This window comes from Phasianus colchicus, chromosome 10 (genome assembly GCF_987193195.1).
Source record: "Phasianus colchicus chromosome 10, bPhaCol1.hap1.1, whole genome shotgun sequence".
Classification (NCBI taxonomy): domain Eukaryota; kingdom Metazoa; phylum Chordata; class Aves; order Galliformes; family Phasianidae; genus Phasianus; species Phasianus colchicus.
Genome location: NC_143445.1, coordinates 4,029,476 through 4,045,248, shown reverse-complemented (window position 1 = coordinate 4,045,248; position 15,773 = coordinate 4,029,476). Strand labels below are relative to the sequence as shown.

The following is a 15,773-nucleotide window of genomic DNA, read 5'->3' as shown; positions in this document are numbered from 1 at the left end:
TGTTTTATAGACAATAAAACAAAAATTAAAATAAAATTTTAATAGACAAATTATTGACTGCCAGGGAACTGCCTCTTACTAGTGATATTAAGCACAACAATTCGCTTTACAAGCAGCCTTGTGATTTGCTAAAGCAGGAGTTGTACCTCCTTAATTACAACACTGTAATTAAAGCAGTGAAATCTCCTTGGTGTGCAGAGGCAGGTATCTGAATAGATTATTCTACAGAGAATATGAAAGAAAAACTGCTCCCGTGTCTGCCTTTCTACTGCAGAGCCCTTCACGTCAGGGATGGGTGGCAGCAAGCACCCCTCACTGCTTTGACAGCTGGGGGCACCTCAGCTTTTTGCTCAGAGCCTGGCCTTACAACTGTCCTCTGGAGGAGCTTTCCAGCTTCCAAAGCTGAAAAGTACTAATACAGATTATCACTGCAAACTTCCTTAAAGAAAAGCTTCCACAATTAATTTAGGCATATTCTTGTTCATTTTTCTCTGTTTTGAATTATTCAGAAATTAAAACTGTATCAAAGAAGATACAGTGGACGCAACCCCATCCTTCACAGAGGTTCAGACTGTGCAACATAGAGGCTCCAAGAATGAAAAGTCATATGACAGCTTTTTCTCTACCTTAGTCTTTGTGGAGTACAGAAAGCAAGGCCCAACACTTCAAAGGAGGTTTCTTTTCATCTTTATGGTAGCATGCCTACCGGGGCATATTTCTACTAGAAAGTAGTTAGATGAAGTGAAAGAATCATTTCCACAGTGTTTCCAAAAGCGTGGAAAGAAACAACCTACAAAAATGCCTGTTAGATAAAGTGATCTGTCCATCCTCAGACCTTCACTCTTTTTAGAGCAGCACAAAGAAAAAGAAGCAATACCTTGGGGTACGAACAGCTCTGCAGGATGCAGTCTTACTTCTCTAACTGAGAATTAAGAAATCAATCTTTTCTTCTCTTTCTAATGAACTTCTGAATAATACAGTCTGAAGGAATCTATAATGGGAACATGTCTATCTAATATGACATGTTAGTTCAACTACTGGAAAGTTACTATAGCCATTGCCTGGCATATTTTATGAAGTCAGCATGGGGCAGGAAGGAATCAAATTCTGTATTATATTTGAGGACTACTGGGCAGCGATACCAAAAATCCTCATTTCTAAATGTGAAACAATGTTGTATACACAGGACAGCATGAGAAGAGCACACCCAGAGGAATGGAGCTGATGTCTCAGTTTCATGTATCTTGCGTGGAATTACATGGAGCAATTCAGTAACAAATGCTGATAGAAAAATTGCTACAGCACTCATGATGAACTATGAAAGCTCAGCTGAATTAAGCCAGAGTTGGAATGGGAAGATTGTTTCCTTACATGAAAGCATAGAAAGAAATGCTATGAACGTCAGTGAGACCCTGGCAAAGACAAGAGACTTAGATATTTACCCTAGGTGTCTTATTCAGAAATCCTCAAAAATTTATTATTCCATTTTGAAAACTTGAAAGGGAACATTGTAATAACCAATTTTATTTGTACTGAAATGCTAATCCTTCCTTGATGGAAAGCTAGCAATTAAAAAGCATGCAGCAAGCCTTTCATCGACTAGCTTTCCAGCCTTTCCAAAACATCCATCTCCCATTGCACATTTCACTGTTCCAGCATGCAGAGATAGATGATTTCTAGTATTGTGACTAGCTTCATTAACAAACTTGATTCATATTAGTTTAAGTGGAAGAAAATTGGGCAGCGAGTGTGATCTACAGAACATCTCCTCTGATCTTCTAAGCTTTTTAAGCTTATTCATTCCCACATGAAAATGCACAATAAAATGACCCTCTCCAAAAGAGGATTAACTCAGACTTGGGAAATCTCAGTACAGAAGCTTTTTTTGGTCTGGAAGGCTTTTCTGATAATCCCTGTCATGGTTTTTCCCACTTACTGGGTTTCTTTCTCCCAGAATATGAAGAAGTAGCAACGATGAAGGAAACAAAAGAAGGTACATTTCTCTCACTGGAAGAAGAGAGGGACTTGTTTCTATTCAAATCCTCAGCAAACGCTTTGCTTTGTCAGTGCAGTTTTATAAGACCTGAAAGGTATCAGTTGTTAGTGTATAATTTCAACTTCTTCCACTGCCTTTGGCTCCTAGCTGATGAGGGATAACAACAGATTCAGACAAGAGCCATCAAGATGAGTACGCTCAATGCAAGTTCTGAATTAAAGATCTTATCCTCATTAACTGAAGCTTTGACAAAAAGCTTAAGATTTGTGTTGTTTTCTTCAGTTTTCGCCAGTCATCTCAGGGATGGCAGAAGTGGCTCCACTGTGTTACCAGGGAGACCAAAAACCTAATTTGCACATCAGCCTGCTGCACTATAGAAATTAGTAACGATTTAATGATCTCTCTAGGACTCCTGATGAATGGAAATGAAGAGCAGATATTTCCGAATCATCTCGTACAGTGATTCAATACAGGATTCAGGACACATGAATACTAAACACAGAAAGGAAAGAGAACCAGAACTGCAAATCCAAATACACTAGTGTAAAAGATGTGGCAGAAGCAAGATCCTCTCTAACACTGTGATAAGGAAGAAATTACTTCTGGCTCTCAGTCATCTACACACGAAGCTTTCCTACATGCTGACCAGAAGCAATTACTTCCTACAGCTGGTATATGGGGAAGATTAGGTCTTTGTCCAGACAACTGAAGTCAAGTCTTCCAGGTTTCTCTACAAGTCATTCGGGTGCCAATATGTCTAACTGAGAGCAGCAGAGCCCTGGGAAGGTGCTGGCTGGTTCCAGCAGTCTCGTTCACCCTGCACTACAACTCAGATAGTTAAAACTTCATAAGTCATGCAGGAAAGTATGACTTCTGTAGTAAAACACTCATTTAGTGCAAAGGAGGCTATGCCATTTGCAAATTAAATCTGTAAAATAGTCATTAACTAACCAATAACACTGATGAATCCGAAGAGCAGTTTAGATGGCGCTGAGAAGTGCCACCAGTCATTCATCAAACTCCATTTCTTATTTTAGACCATAAGCGTTCTCATTTCTTAACACCAGATCTCAACTGATACTTGTTGAAGTGACCATAAATTCTCAAGGGAAAAGACACATACTTGTGAAAAGAGGTTAATCTCTTCAATGTGGAGAGCACATTGTATATGTCGTCATCATCAGCTTCTTCTCCCTGAAAATGAAGAAAATCCATGAAGGCAGTTCAGCAAGCCAACTGAGAGAACGTTACTGAACGGGAAGGAACAGATTTCTTTTAGGCTTTATGTTGACCACAAAACACAGTCCAAATTTTACAGTGAATTTTATCTACATTCTATAGTAATACTTAAATAACTACTGCATAGCATTAGGAAATCAGCAAGATCATCCAAAAATATGCAGCAGTATTACAACATTAATACCCAAGCAAGCATTTTCCAGTAATAGAAACCATTTCCAAGATAAAAATCCTAGTTTTATTCTACTTTACAGAAAGGACTGAACTGCAGTTTAACCACAAGCTAAAGAATGTGCCACGAGAACACAGACAAATGTTTGCCAGCAAATGTGAACAGCAAGTATTTTAAAATGATCAGTGGGAAAACTCCTTTGTTTTCTCATCCTTTATTGCTGCTCACTGGAATAAATTGTACTACGTGACAACCACGTTGCAAAGAATGACATACATTCAGCACTGGATGGAAGGTTTTTTCTTCTGTTATTTGTGTTTGACATTTTAAAATATCATTATTCCAATGTTAAATAGAAAATCAAGAGGAATTAAGGTACTTCTGAAACATAATTTTTCCAGCAATTTTCTGAAAGAGTAAATCCACTCAGAGCTATTCTTCTCCATTTTCTTTTTATCAATCAATTTCTTTCCAGCTATAGGCCAACAATTAAATTATCTCTCTGCTTTTAAATGCAAGTGCCAGTCAATGTTTCTCATTATCAACCTAGTGGGAAACCATAAAACAATGCTATACTTGCTTGAATACAAGCATACAAATTTGCAAATAAAAAAATCTCTTTGAAATGAGGAAATAAACTTCACTAAAATCAATTATTCTGCAACGAATCATTCAGTAGAGAATATCACAAAGGCCAGAGTTTTTTTCTCTCTTGATTACTCTCATTTTTGTCTTCACATCTTTCTCAGTGTCATACATACATTTTTATTTTTATTTACTGCAAATAAAAATTTACTGTTTTTATTTACTCTTAATGACCAGCCAGTATGCATGTGCCATGTTACTTAAAGACAGAAAAAGATTTAATTTATTTAATACACAGTTCTAAATCAGAGAATGTAACTTTCTATAAAAGTACATCTCAAGTAAGTGCATCTGCCACGATGCATGACTTTATGAAGTGCAGAAAAAGATCCGTGCAGACCCTAAGTTACATTTAAAAATCAGGAGAATTACAACAAATTTATGTATAACAAGAAAAAATAAACCAGATTTCAGTCCTTATTCAATGCATTCTGTCTTGTGCATGCATATCTTTTAAGTAAATCCCAGACATCTCCAGGTTTCAGTTATGTATCTTTATTTCCTTCTTTCCAGAGCTGTTTCAATATGCCATGATAAATATTTGACTAAACCCTCTCTTCCATTCAAGACATGATCCAATTTTCACTCTGCGATCAGCAAATCCTTCTGGGACTACTGGAATTACCCCAAGCACTAATGTAAATGCACTTTTCTTTGCATTTTTTCCTCAGCTTTCATCAAATTCATTTCACATGTGAATTGTTTAAATAATACACTGAATTTCCAGAAGCAGTATTGTCCAGGGTCTTTGTTTTACAGCATCAGATTTAAAGCTAGTCTAATGAATTTTCTATGTGGAGAAAGGGCTCCAAATAAATATGATAGAGTTGCTGCTGCATTCCTTCTTCACATGGATAATTTCATGACTTAGTAATAATGTTTTTCTGCAGTCTATTGTAGTGTATTTTAGGTAGTCTAACTGAATTCATTATAAGGAAACAAACCTCCTGCAGCAGATCCTCTACAGAATGGTTGAATCGATCCACAAATTCATCAATAAGTTGGCTGTGTGCTATGTCAACTCTGTTCTGGATTGTATATTCTTCACTACAGAGTATGCTGTAGGTTTTGCTGCAGGCTTCAAGAACATCCGATTCCACATGCTTTTCCACAACAAACTTAATTTGTTTCAGTAAGGCATCCAGATGCTGTAGATCAGAAAAGAAGTTCAGCTCTTACCTTGTCAAACAGTAAATCTCAAAAAAAAAAGTCAAATAATACACCAGATTATATTACTAACATGCCAAATGAAGGCACAGTAGTGTACAACAACAGTGATCAGATACTTGAAAGCAGCCAGCATTATTGCTCTATGTACTATACCTTTTCCATTCTGCCAGTGCTATAGATTTCCAGATCAAAATACTGAGGGATTTGCAGGAGATTTGCAACCTTCTCTGCATCAGCGGAATACTAGAACATCATTGAAACAAAACAAAACAGTGAAGTAAAAACAAACATCTACACCACAAAAGAAAAGTTTAAAGTCAGTTGTAAATACCAGTGAGCAATTTATTTTTGTAGAAAAATATACCTTTGATAGCAACATAGGAAGTGCAATAATGAAATGCTCAGTCAATTTATTTCTGTCGTCTATCTGCGTTTTTCTTTCTTTTGCTGTCAAGACCTGCAGGTGATCAAAGATAACTACAGTAAATACAATATCTGCATATAGCATTCATTAATTTCTCTGAAGTTGATATTTCCAAGAAAAACTCATGCAAGTACATTTTTAATAAATCAAAAGAGGAGGGAAAGACATTCAAAGACATTTGGACTGAAGAGCGATTCAATGGGAGGATCACACATCCTAAGAAACCATAATTGAAAAGGAAAATATCATCCAGCCTCATACTGCTGTTACATATCAACATGTTTTTAGGATTGAACTTTAAATATAACCCAAGGCAGTGGAAGTTTTGCTATTGTTTCCAAATAAATTGAGCTCTAGTTTTCACACATTAAATAACGTGTTAATGAAAAACCTCAGGGTGAACTGAATTATAATTCTAAAAACCAAAATCAAACCACACTGTAACAGTGACTTTCATTAGCAGTTTAACAGCCTCATCTCTAAACTGGAATGTAATTCTCAGTGAGAATCACAGAATCATAGAATCACAAGGTTGGAAACGACCTACAAGATCACCTAGTCCAACCGTTTTCACATCACCACTGCTACCACAAGCACTAAACCAGATCTCACAGCTCCTCGTCCAGACGCCTCTGGAACACTGCCAGGGATGGCGACTCCACCACCTCCCTGTGCAGCCATTCCAGTGCCTGACCACTCTCTGAGAGAAACAGTTCTTCCTCATGTCTAAACACACATCCAAGCTCACAGAATTCATTTACAAATTTCAGTGACATTTACACTGAGGCTACAAATACTATCATAGCAAAACCTCCTTGAAACAATGAACACATAATCATCATCATAGCTTCATAAAAGCTTACAACTGGCCTCTTGGCTTCAGAAAAGCAGCCAATACTTTTGAAAAATACTTTTGAAGAAGTAATAAAATATTTACATTATCTAAAGACTTATATTTATCCAAGCTGCTAAACTGCACAATAAGGGTTACAAGCTGAAGACAGAGTGAAAACTATTTCACAAGAATGTGAGTGCATGATTAAAAATCCCATTTCAGTTCAGAAAATATGCTAATGAGTCACGAGAACACAACAAACCACTGCTGACAAGTCAAAAGAAACTTGCAGTTGCCATCTCAAAACTCATGATCTAAGTGAAAAGTAGGAAAAGCTAGATGTCCATACCTGCACCTCTCTCTATGTGAAAAGGAACAGCTGGAAACAAAACATGCTTACATGACAGGCAGCCTACTGGCTAAGCATCCAAACCAGCCATGGAAACGAAGGGGAACACCTAAACATTTGTCACCAGGGTAAGAAATCACTTCCACAGTACATAGCAGATAGATGGACACGTGTGCCAACAACTGCAGCTCCTGCACAAACTCACAGAGCAGCACCACCCATGGCAGCAAAAGCTGCTAGCTCATCAGAAGGCAATGTAAATGCAGCTAGCAGCTCAGACTTCACCCTATAACAACCCAGTCATATTCTGATGACCTAATATTGCTATCCAGCAGTGCTATTAAGCAAGCTGGATCCCTAAGGATGATCTTGATGCAACTTCGACCATCCTTCAGAAAGTGAAGTTTACTTTGACCTCTGTAAAACTATAGGCAGCAAAAATCTAGGAGTAATCATTTTGCTGAATTTAAGTCAACTAAAATGTAGATCTGAGAAAGAAAAATTACACAGACAGCTTACAGTATCATTATTTACTGCAACAGAGAATACAAATGTGAAAATGTCCTTACATTTAAAGATTATTTGCCTACTGGAATGGCTTAATGTTTTTGCTAATGCAGCAGATGTTTACATACACATGCACATTTGAGTAAGTGCTTTAGCAGACTGCCCTCTCATCTCTGAAATGTTTTAATAAATCAGGAATTTCTTAGAATATTCTTTAGAAAGCAAGGTACAAAAAACATGTTGAAATTGATGGCTTCCTGGAAATTCTCCTGGGATGCTGCTTTAGGACACAAAGCCAATCTATTTCTAGTACATACAAACTAAGAAGCTAAGTAACTGTCTTTAGTTTAGCAATAAGATGTGCTTAGTGTGTCTCTAGATTTCATCTAAAATACGTGTGTCTTTCTTTATTAGTTATGACTATTCGGAAGACAACCTAACAGAAGTACCAAATGTTCACATGGTTTATTTCATTATAGTCTAACTTAAGTAAGAGGAGGACTAAGAAAATCAGACAAATATGTTTGGGAATGCTGTATTTATGGAGAATAAAAATTAAAGCCTATTCATCACCCAGACCTTGTAACTTATGCTGAAATGCTTAGAAGAGCATACCTAGCCTTAGAAATGGAACTCAACTGATGGAGAGCCCTACTCAGTCACTGTACAATAAGTAAAAAAGCTATCTAGACAGGAATATAAACATTATTTCAGATTTAAAAAATTTATGGGCACCCAAGGAAAAAGGTCAAAGTGGATGGATACATAAAATCCCAGAAATATTCAAGCTGGAAGCAACCTTGCAAAGTCTCAGTCCCACCCCTCCTGATCAGAGCAATCAGCTCTATTCATCAAAAGAAAACTCAAATTAAAAAAAAAAAAAAAGATATTTTCGTAAACAGAATATAGAATCATATAGTGGTTTCAGCTGGAAGGGATCTTTAAGATCATTTAATTCCAACCCCATTGCTATTGGCAGGGATATCTCCCACTACACGAGTTTGCTCGTATCTACTACTTTTCCTCAAAAATGTGCATACAAAAAAAACTGGTTATAAAAATTTCATTTAGAAGTGTCAAAATGGTTTTATAGAAAAGTATTTCATGTTATTATATTAACACAAATAGTTCTGAGCTACCTATTATAGCCCTACTTACTCTTTTGCCAGTGCCTCTGCCAACTGGAGGGTGTGCTTCAGCAGCTTGTCTGATTGTACACACCATCAGCTCAATCAGAGCACTCTCCTGACGGTCAGACATGGCTATGAAGAAAAATTAACAACAAAGATCAGCTTTGATGATTCTGAAAGAAATCTTAAAGACGTCAAATCTGTGAACGCAGTTGTAAAACACAGGAAATAGACAACAAAAGAGACAGTATCATTTTGTTCAGTTTATAAAACCAAGGCTTGCTTGCTCACTCTCAGCGACCTCAAATTGAATATGGCAGAACTGAAGTTAAGTCCAGAGGAAGGCAGCCTGGAAAAATGATGAAGGGGATTACAACAAAGATCTACAAAATTCTGAGTGGCATGGAGGACATTTATAAAATACTCTCACCATCATGAAGAATTAAGTACTTCTGATCACATCTCAAGGGCCAAACACCACTAGACTATACAGAAACCTAAACGAACCAAAGTGCCAGCTCCTTTCCTAAGGAAATCACCATATACATAAAAGGCACACAGGTGTAACAAGGGAATACCAAAAGGAGAGATGTACACAGAAATGACTAGCACACCGTGCAAGGAAGAGTACACTGTTATTTCTGACAACTTAATTGCTGTGAAAGTTTCTGGAGAAGACTCCTGAAACATTATAAAGATCTTTAATGACATTATCATCAGAAAATCTTTGCTGCCAATCTCCCTGGCTACCTGACAAAGGGGATACATAATTAATTGTGAAAAAATTCCCTCAATTTTTTTTCTTTTAATAATTCAAAAGGGTTTAAAATTGTCTGCAAAAGCCCCATATTTAAAAGTGAAGTTTTTGTTTATTCAGAACTGTTAGTTACTTAATTTACTAAAATGTTCATGTATACACTAGTCATTTAAATGTTCAGACAAGAATCTTAGCCTTTAATATTAAGCAACAACACTACAGCAGACTTCATGAGTTGAAAAATGCAATATAAAACTTCTTTTGAAGCAGAGTGCATTAAAAATGGATTAAAATCTAAGTTGTACTTTCTAAACAAATCACAACGTAAGCACTTCAATCTGCCACAGTGAAACACCTTTTTAAGTCATAACAAACAATAATGTGTGGTATCAGTACAGTAGAGAGGTTAAACAAATACCTTCTTCTCCTTGGACTGGCTCCTCCAACAGCAATTCTGTCATGCATTCCCAATCTTTCAACAGTTCTTGAGAGCTCTCCCACAAGCTGTCCACCAAATAGGCTGCATGTTCATGCAACTACAAAATCAAAAGCACTGGTCAGTACAGTGTTCAGGTACAAGCAGTTGTTCCTCAAACTGTCTCAATCATTATGGCATGGACAGTGTCCACGGGCACAGATTTGTAAATAAGTGGGAAAGAAAATTCAGTTTTAAACTAGTTCTGGAAGGCTTTCATCTGAATGATAGAACTGTATGACAGTGGGGATATGCTTTACTGGAAAATGAATAAAAACAAATGGAGCTTGTCTTTCAGTAAAGCAGCTTGTTTATGAAAAAATCTCTGAATTCTGATCTAGAAGACAAATTTCCATTTTCTCACATTCCTACTGTGCTATAAGAAGAGATGGTGAGACAATACCAGGAGGAGGCACTAATACATTCTTTCTGAACAGGCATTTATTTTTCAGTGCAGAACATGGATATAGAAATATTTTTCACTTTAGTATAACATCCAGTATTAGAATGAATGGAACAATAACAAAATGAAAATGTATGCAGTGGTGTTCATATTACAACTAATTGCTGAAACAGGAAAACACAATCATAGAATGAAATCACCAAGATTGGAAAAGACCTCCAAGATCATCTAGTCCAACCATCCACCTATCACTAGTATTTCCCACTAAACCATGTCCCTTAGCACCACATCTAAGGGTTTCTTGAACATGTCCATGGACAGTGACTCCACTACCTCTGTGGACAGCCTGTTCCAGCCCAACTGCTCTCTCAGAGAAGAAGTATTTCCTAACATTCTACCTGAATCTTCTCTGGCACAACTTGAGGCCATTCCCTCTAGTCCTATTGCTAATTACGTGGGAGAAGAGGCCAACCCCCACCTCACAACCTCCTTTCAGGGAGTTTCAGAGAATGATAAGGCCTCCCCTGTGCCTCTTTTCCACACTGACCCCTCACAGCTCTGTTGCCCAGGGCCTCGATGTCTCTCTTACAGTGAGGGGCCCAAAACAGAACACAGTACTTAAGGTGTGGCCTCAGCAGTGCTGAGTACAGGGGAGGATCACCTGCCTGTTCTTGCTGGCTGAAATATTTCTTAAACAAGCCAAAATGCCATTGTTATCCTTGGCCACCTGCACACACTGCTGGCTCATGTCTAGCTGAGCAGTGACCAACACCCCCAGGTCATTTCTTTCACACAGTCCCTAAGCCAATCTGCCCCAACCCTGCTGCACTGCCTGTGGTTGTGGCCGAAGTGCAGGACCCAGCTCTTGGTCTGGCTGAACAAGGCTGGTTTAACAACACAGTTCAACCAATACATCGATAACTGAGACAGAACAACTACAGTTTTAGGAATATGGTAAATCCAAAATAAGATACTCGATATTTTCTGTTAGCATTACGTTCACTAAAATTTTGAAATAAGCTCTACAATGGCTAATCCTCATCTCTCAGAAACCAGTAGTGGAAATCCTAATGAACTCAGTGGGTATAGAATTAGTGTTAACTTATTTTTAATTCCAAAAATGGCTCTGTGTTTGTGAATAGCCACAACTGTTCTTAACTGAGAAAGCGATCCATGGACTTCCACTGATTTATAAATCAATCTCTATCCATCATCAAAAAGTAACAAGCATAACATGCAAAGCTGGTTTGTTTGCCAGACATGGGAATGACTGCTATATTGGAGAACATCTAAGAGCTTATGGAAGGTGGTGCCAATACATCTTTGTACTTTTCTGTACGTCATAGAATCTTCTGGTGCTTCTCACAGTGTTACCTTTACTGCCTTCTGAATGCACCCTCTCAGACCGCAGTGCTCAAATCTTCTCATTCTGTGCTGGTGGAAACTCTCAGATTGCTATCTCTTTACTAAAATTGGAGTTGGAATATTCTAATTTGTTGCTAACAACTTTCTCAAAAATAGCAACAGCAAAAGCTAACCCTGAGACCTAATTGGTCTCTGCAAGCAGCATATGGCTTATGTGGGAAAGCACTCTGCTGATCATGACTTTGGGAAGGAAGGTGGCTTTCTTCTCTCCTCAGAAGAATGGAGAAGGTAATTCTAGGCAACTCCCCACCACATGCTCAGATTTAAGGCATGAAGAACACTGAGTATGATAATTCAGCACAGCTGCTCTATCAACAGATACAGCTTCTAACGAGGAACAGGATATGCATAAACAGCAGCCCTGACACCAAAGTCTGAAAGAACATTTTTGTCTAAAGGAAGCAGGCAAGTAAGCCCATTTGCTTATATTGTATCTGCAGAGCAAACGTTCCTCCTCCTGTGACAAGTTATCTCGATGGACATGCTGCCCTTCTCATCACCTAGTGGCCATAGGCATGTCTACTGCCTGTGGCTGTATGACCATCTCACCTAATGACTTTCACCGAATGGTTACATCAGCTAGCAAAACTTCATTTCTCCACAATCAGCTTAGGATTTTCACTAGAAAATAGGATGATCTATCACAATCTACTTCTTGAAAAAGCTATAGGATTCAGCTGTAGAATACATTTAGATAGCAGATCGGAGGTCCACACAGGTAGCAATGTTTCATGCAGTCCTGTTAGCTTTCTAAACAATGTTAACATTAACACTATACCTAAATGTTATCTTTCTTTCAGCATCTGATTGTTTCTTTTCATTCTCACAGTCAAGTAAGTCTCTTGTTCAAACCCTAGTAACAATTCAAATACTTGATTTGAATCAAGTACCTTTCCTTCTGCTTTTTATACAAAACGTACATTCTGTTGAGAAACATTTATCATTTCTTTCTTCCAGTCTTCCTTTGCCATCTATTAATTGCTGAATCAAATGTATAATCTTTAAACCTTTCTCCCGCAGTAACTTCAGAGTATCCTGTACCTGTCACTTCATCTTTTCAAGTTTTCTTCCATTCAAATGCTGTTCCTCACCTAAATTACTGTTAGCACTTTTAGAATAATATTTTGCATATATTTGACCTCTACAGACTATGGGCACAATCCAATCCTGAACGTGGTCATCGAACACTTAAGTTATTTTACATATACCTACATTCTCCACCCTCAGCTGTTCTCAAGATGCAGCTGCAGAAAGCCCTGAGCAACCTCACCCAATAACTGTCTCCACTTTGACCTTAATTGTCTCTCAGATCTTTTCCAATCCAAATTACTCTGTAATTCTTGTTATAAATTTTGTTCCAAACAAGAAACATTTCTATGTTGAAATGACACCTAGAAGCGACCGTAATACCAGCAGTGCAGTACTGAGTATTTGGAGACATGCGAGAGCATAATAAAACATGGAAAAGATTTTGGATTGAATTGCTCGACTGCTAGTGAGATGGGGGACAGTGTAAAGAGTATACAGTATTTCAGAGATTAGTAAAAAACAAACAACTTATTAATATGTGTTGATACGTCACTACTTAAATTCCAGTTTCTATTAAATGTGTAAATATTAAAAATATATATTTTTACCTCACTTTCAAGAAAGAAAAGAACCAACATTCTAATGAGGTTTCCATTTGGACTATTTCGTCCTCTCCTCTTTGCTAGAGCCTCTTCAGCTTGGGGATCATGTCTGCTGAACAGCCTAAAAATAAGCAAAAGGAGCTAACGTTTATCAACAAAAATCTCACTGACTTCATAACATGGTAACATTCATTCTTGATATAGCAGATTTGTTCATAAAGCACATCGGAAGTATGCTAAGCTGCTTTTTTCAACAGAAAGAGGGCATAAAGAGATGAATTTGTTTTCTGAGTCTTCAAGTTCTTAGGGCTGAAGAAATTTCATACAGGAAAAAGCTCTCTAGAACATCACACTTTTTCTCCCTGCTTGTCTAACAGGTAAGAGATTTCAGCACCTTCTGAGGTGCTTATATCTTAAACATTCACCTCAAGGCCAACTCAGTGATTTTCTGTGTTATTTGCTTTCATTTGCTAACTATGCAGAGAGAAACTATTGACTAGCTTACACTCAGAAAGCAGTATTAAAATGCATAACATTAATCAAGTTAAATCCCACCCCAAATACTTTAAGTACAGACTCTAAGTCATTTAAAATGCAACACCAGCTCTTAGATGTTAGAAGAAACCAAGAGAAATAAGACATTTTTTCCTCAAGGCTATTTCCTTTCAGACATATCTGTAGAACACAGCATACTATTTCCTTGTAAAGAAAAGTTAGGATGAAGTTTTGTCTTGACACTAACATACACATCTGTCTTCAGAAAAGCCATTTACCCTCCAGGCATTTTACAGAATTATTTTTCACATATTAGTTTATAAAGGAATCTCAGTCTGTAGTTTTAAAAACAAAGCAATACAAGAAACAGTAACCATTTTCTTGTAAAACACTATGTGGGACATTAAATGTAATTTTGTAAATTAATTCCCTGAAACAAAAGCCTCTCCGCAGAGACGGAATTCCAGTAATCCACCAACAGGAGCTTACACTTACAATGTGGATTTCTGAATCACAAATAAACCACTGTTAATTAAAGGAACAATAGCAAAGGAAAACAGATATTTTTTAATTCAACATCATCTGCCACGGCAAGAAAAATTACAAATGCTGGATTTTGGTAGGAACACTCTGTAAGTATATTAAAGAATATAGGAAAAAAGAAAATCACTGCTGAAAGACTTGAGTGCAAACACCAACATCAGAAGGTTAACAGCTATGATGAAGCAATGTCCTGCTCACAGACACCAGCACAGTATGATTCACCCCATGGAAACACTGGCTCATTTCCTTTGGCACAGTGGTTATAGGAAAGATGGAATAAAGGTGTAACATGTTTTTAGGGGATGTCAGTGAGTTTAGAAACAATTTTATTAGTCATTAATACACAGAAAACATTCAAGTTCATGATTTTGAGATAAACTGGTTTAGAATTCTGTAAAAATAATGACTGCATACCAGCTAGATTGTCAGGGCAGGTCAGGTCCTATGCTATCATGACAGTAATACAGTAAGAAGTACAGGATTTAAAATTACTTTTAATACAGAGAGATACATGTAGCATTTCACAGAATCACAGAATGGCCAGGGTTGGAAGGGACCTCAAGGATCATGAAGCTCCAACCCCCTGCCACAGGCAGGGCCACCAACCTCCACATTTCATACCACACCAGGCTGCCCAGGGCCCCATCCAACCTGGCCTTCAACACCTCCAGGGATGGACGGGGCATCCACAGCCTCTCTGCACAGCTCTTCCAGCACCTCACCACTCTCTCTGTAAAGAACTTCCCCCTGACGTCCAACCTAAATCTCCCCTCCCTCAACTTAAAAACATTTCCCCTCATCCTGCAGTTCTCTACCCTTTCAAAGAGTTGATTCCCCTCCTGTTTGTAGGCTCCCTTTAGGTACTGAAAGGCTGCAATGAGCTCACCCCGCCTTCTTTTCTCCAGGCTGAACAAGCCCAGCTCCCTCAGCCTGTCCTCATAGGGGACGTGCTCCAGTCCCCTGATCATCTTCGTGGCCCTCCTCTGGACCCTCTCCAACAGCTCCCTGTCTTTCTTGTACTGGGGGCTCCACACTTGGACGTAGTACTGCAGATGGGGCCTCACAAGAGCAGAGTAGAGGGGAACAATCACCTCCCTGTCCCTGCTGGCCACCCTCTGCTGATGGAGCCCAGGATCCCATTTGCCTTCCGAGCTGCAAGGGCACACTGCTGGCTCATGTTAAGTTTTTCATCCATCACGACCCCCAGGTCCTTCTCCACAGGGCTGCTCTCAAGGACCGCTCCTTCCAGTCTGTAGGGATGCCTGGCATTCCTCCGGCCCAAGTGCAAAACTCTGCACTTTGCCATGTTGAACCTCATCAGGTTCACCAGGCCCACCTTTCTAGCCTCTCGAGGTCCCTCTGAATGGCATCCCTTCCTTCGTGTCGACCGCACCACTCAGCTCAGTGTTGTCAGCAAACTTGCTGAGGGTGAAAGGCTGTGAGGAGTTAGTATAGTTACCTGGATGTCAGAGCAAGATAAAGGGAAATCCAATTTCCTCAAGTTTTTAGGTTTTTATTTTAAACAGGAGCATAAGGCTGTGTTTTAAATTAAACACCTAACTTGCTAATATTGGTGT

The 15,773-nt window shown here is 38.4% G+C and overlaps 1 protein-coding gene across 4 annotated transcripts in view; it reads right to left on the bottom strand.

Moving 5' to 3' along the window:
* The window catches only part of STAG1 (STAG1 cohesin complex component), a 164,764-nt gene that overhangs the window by 34,078 nt on the left and 114,913 nt on the right, over positions 1 to 15,773 (bottom strand). For all 4 annotated transcript variants that reach the window (XM_090147033.1, XM_090147031.1, XM_090147032.1 and 1 more), the window contains 7 exons: positions 13,165 to 13,279; positions 9,643 to 9,760; positions 8,496 to 8,599; positions 5,587 to 5,679; positions 5,376 to 5,465; positions 4,997 to 5,200; positions 3,120 to 3,190 (listed from right to left, as the gene is read on the bottom strand). In XM_090147033.1, the coding sequence (XP_090003159.1) occupies positions 3,120 to 3,190; positions 4,997 to 5,200; positions 5,376 to 5,465; positions 5,587 to 5,679; positions 8,496 to 8,599; positions 9,643 to 9,760; positions 13,165 to 13,279 (795 nt within the window). The remainder of the gene's footprint in view (positions 1 to 3,119; positions 3,191 to 4,996; positions 5,201 to 5,375; positions 5,466 to 5,586; positions 5,680 to 8,495; positions 8,600 to 9,642; positions 9,761 to 13,164; positions 13,280 to 15,773) is intronic.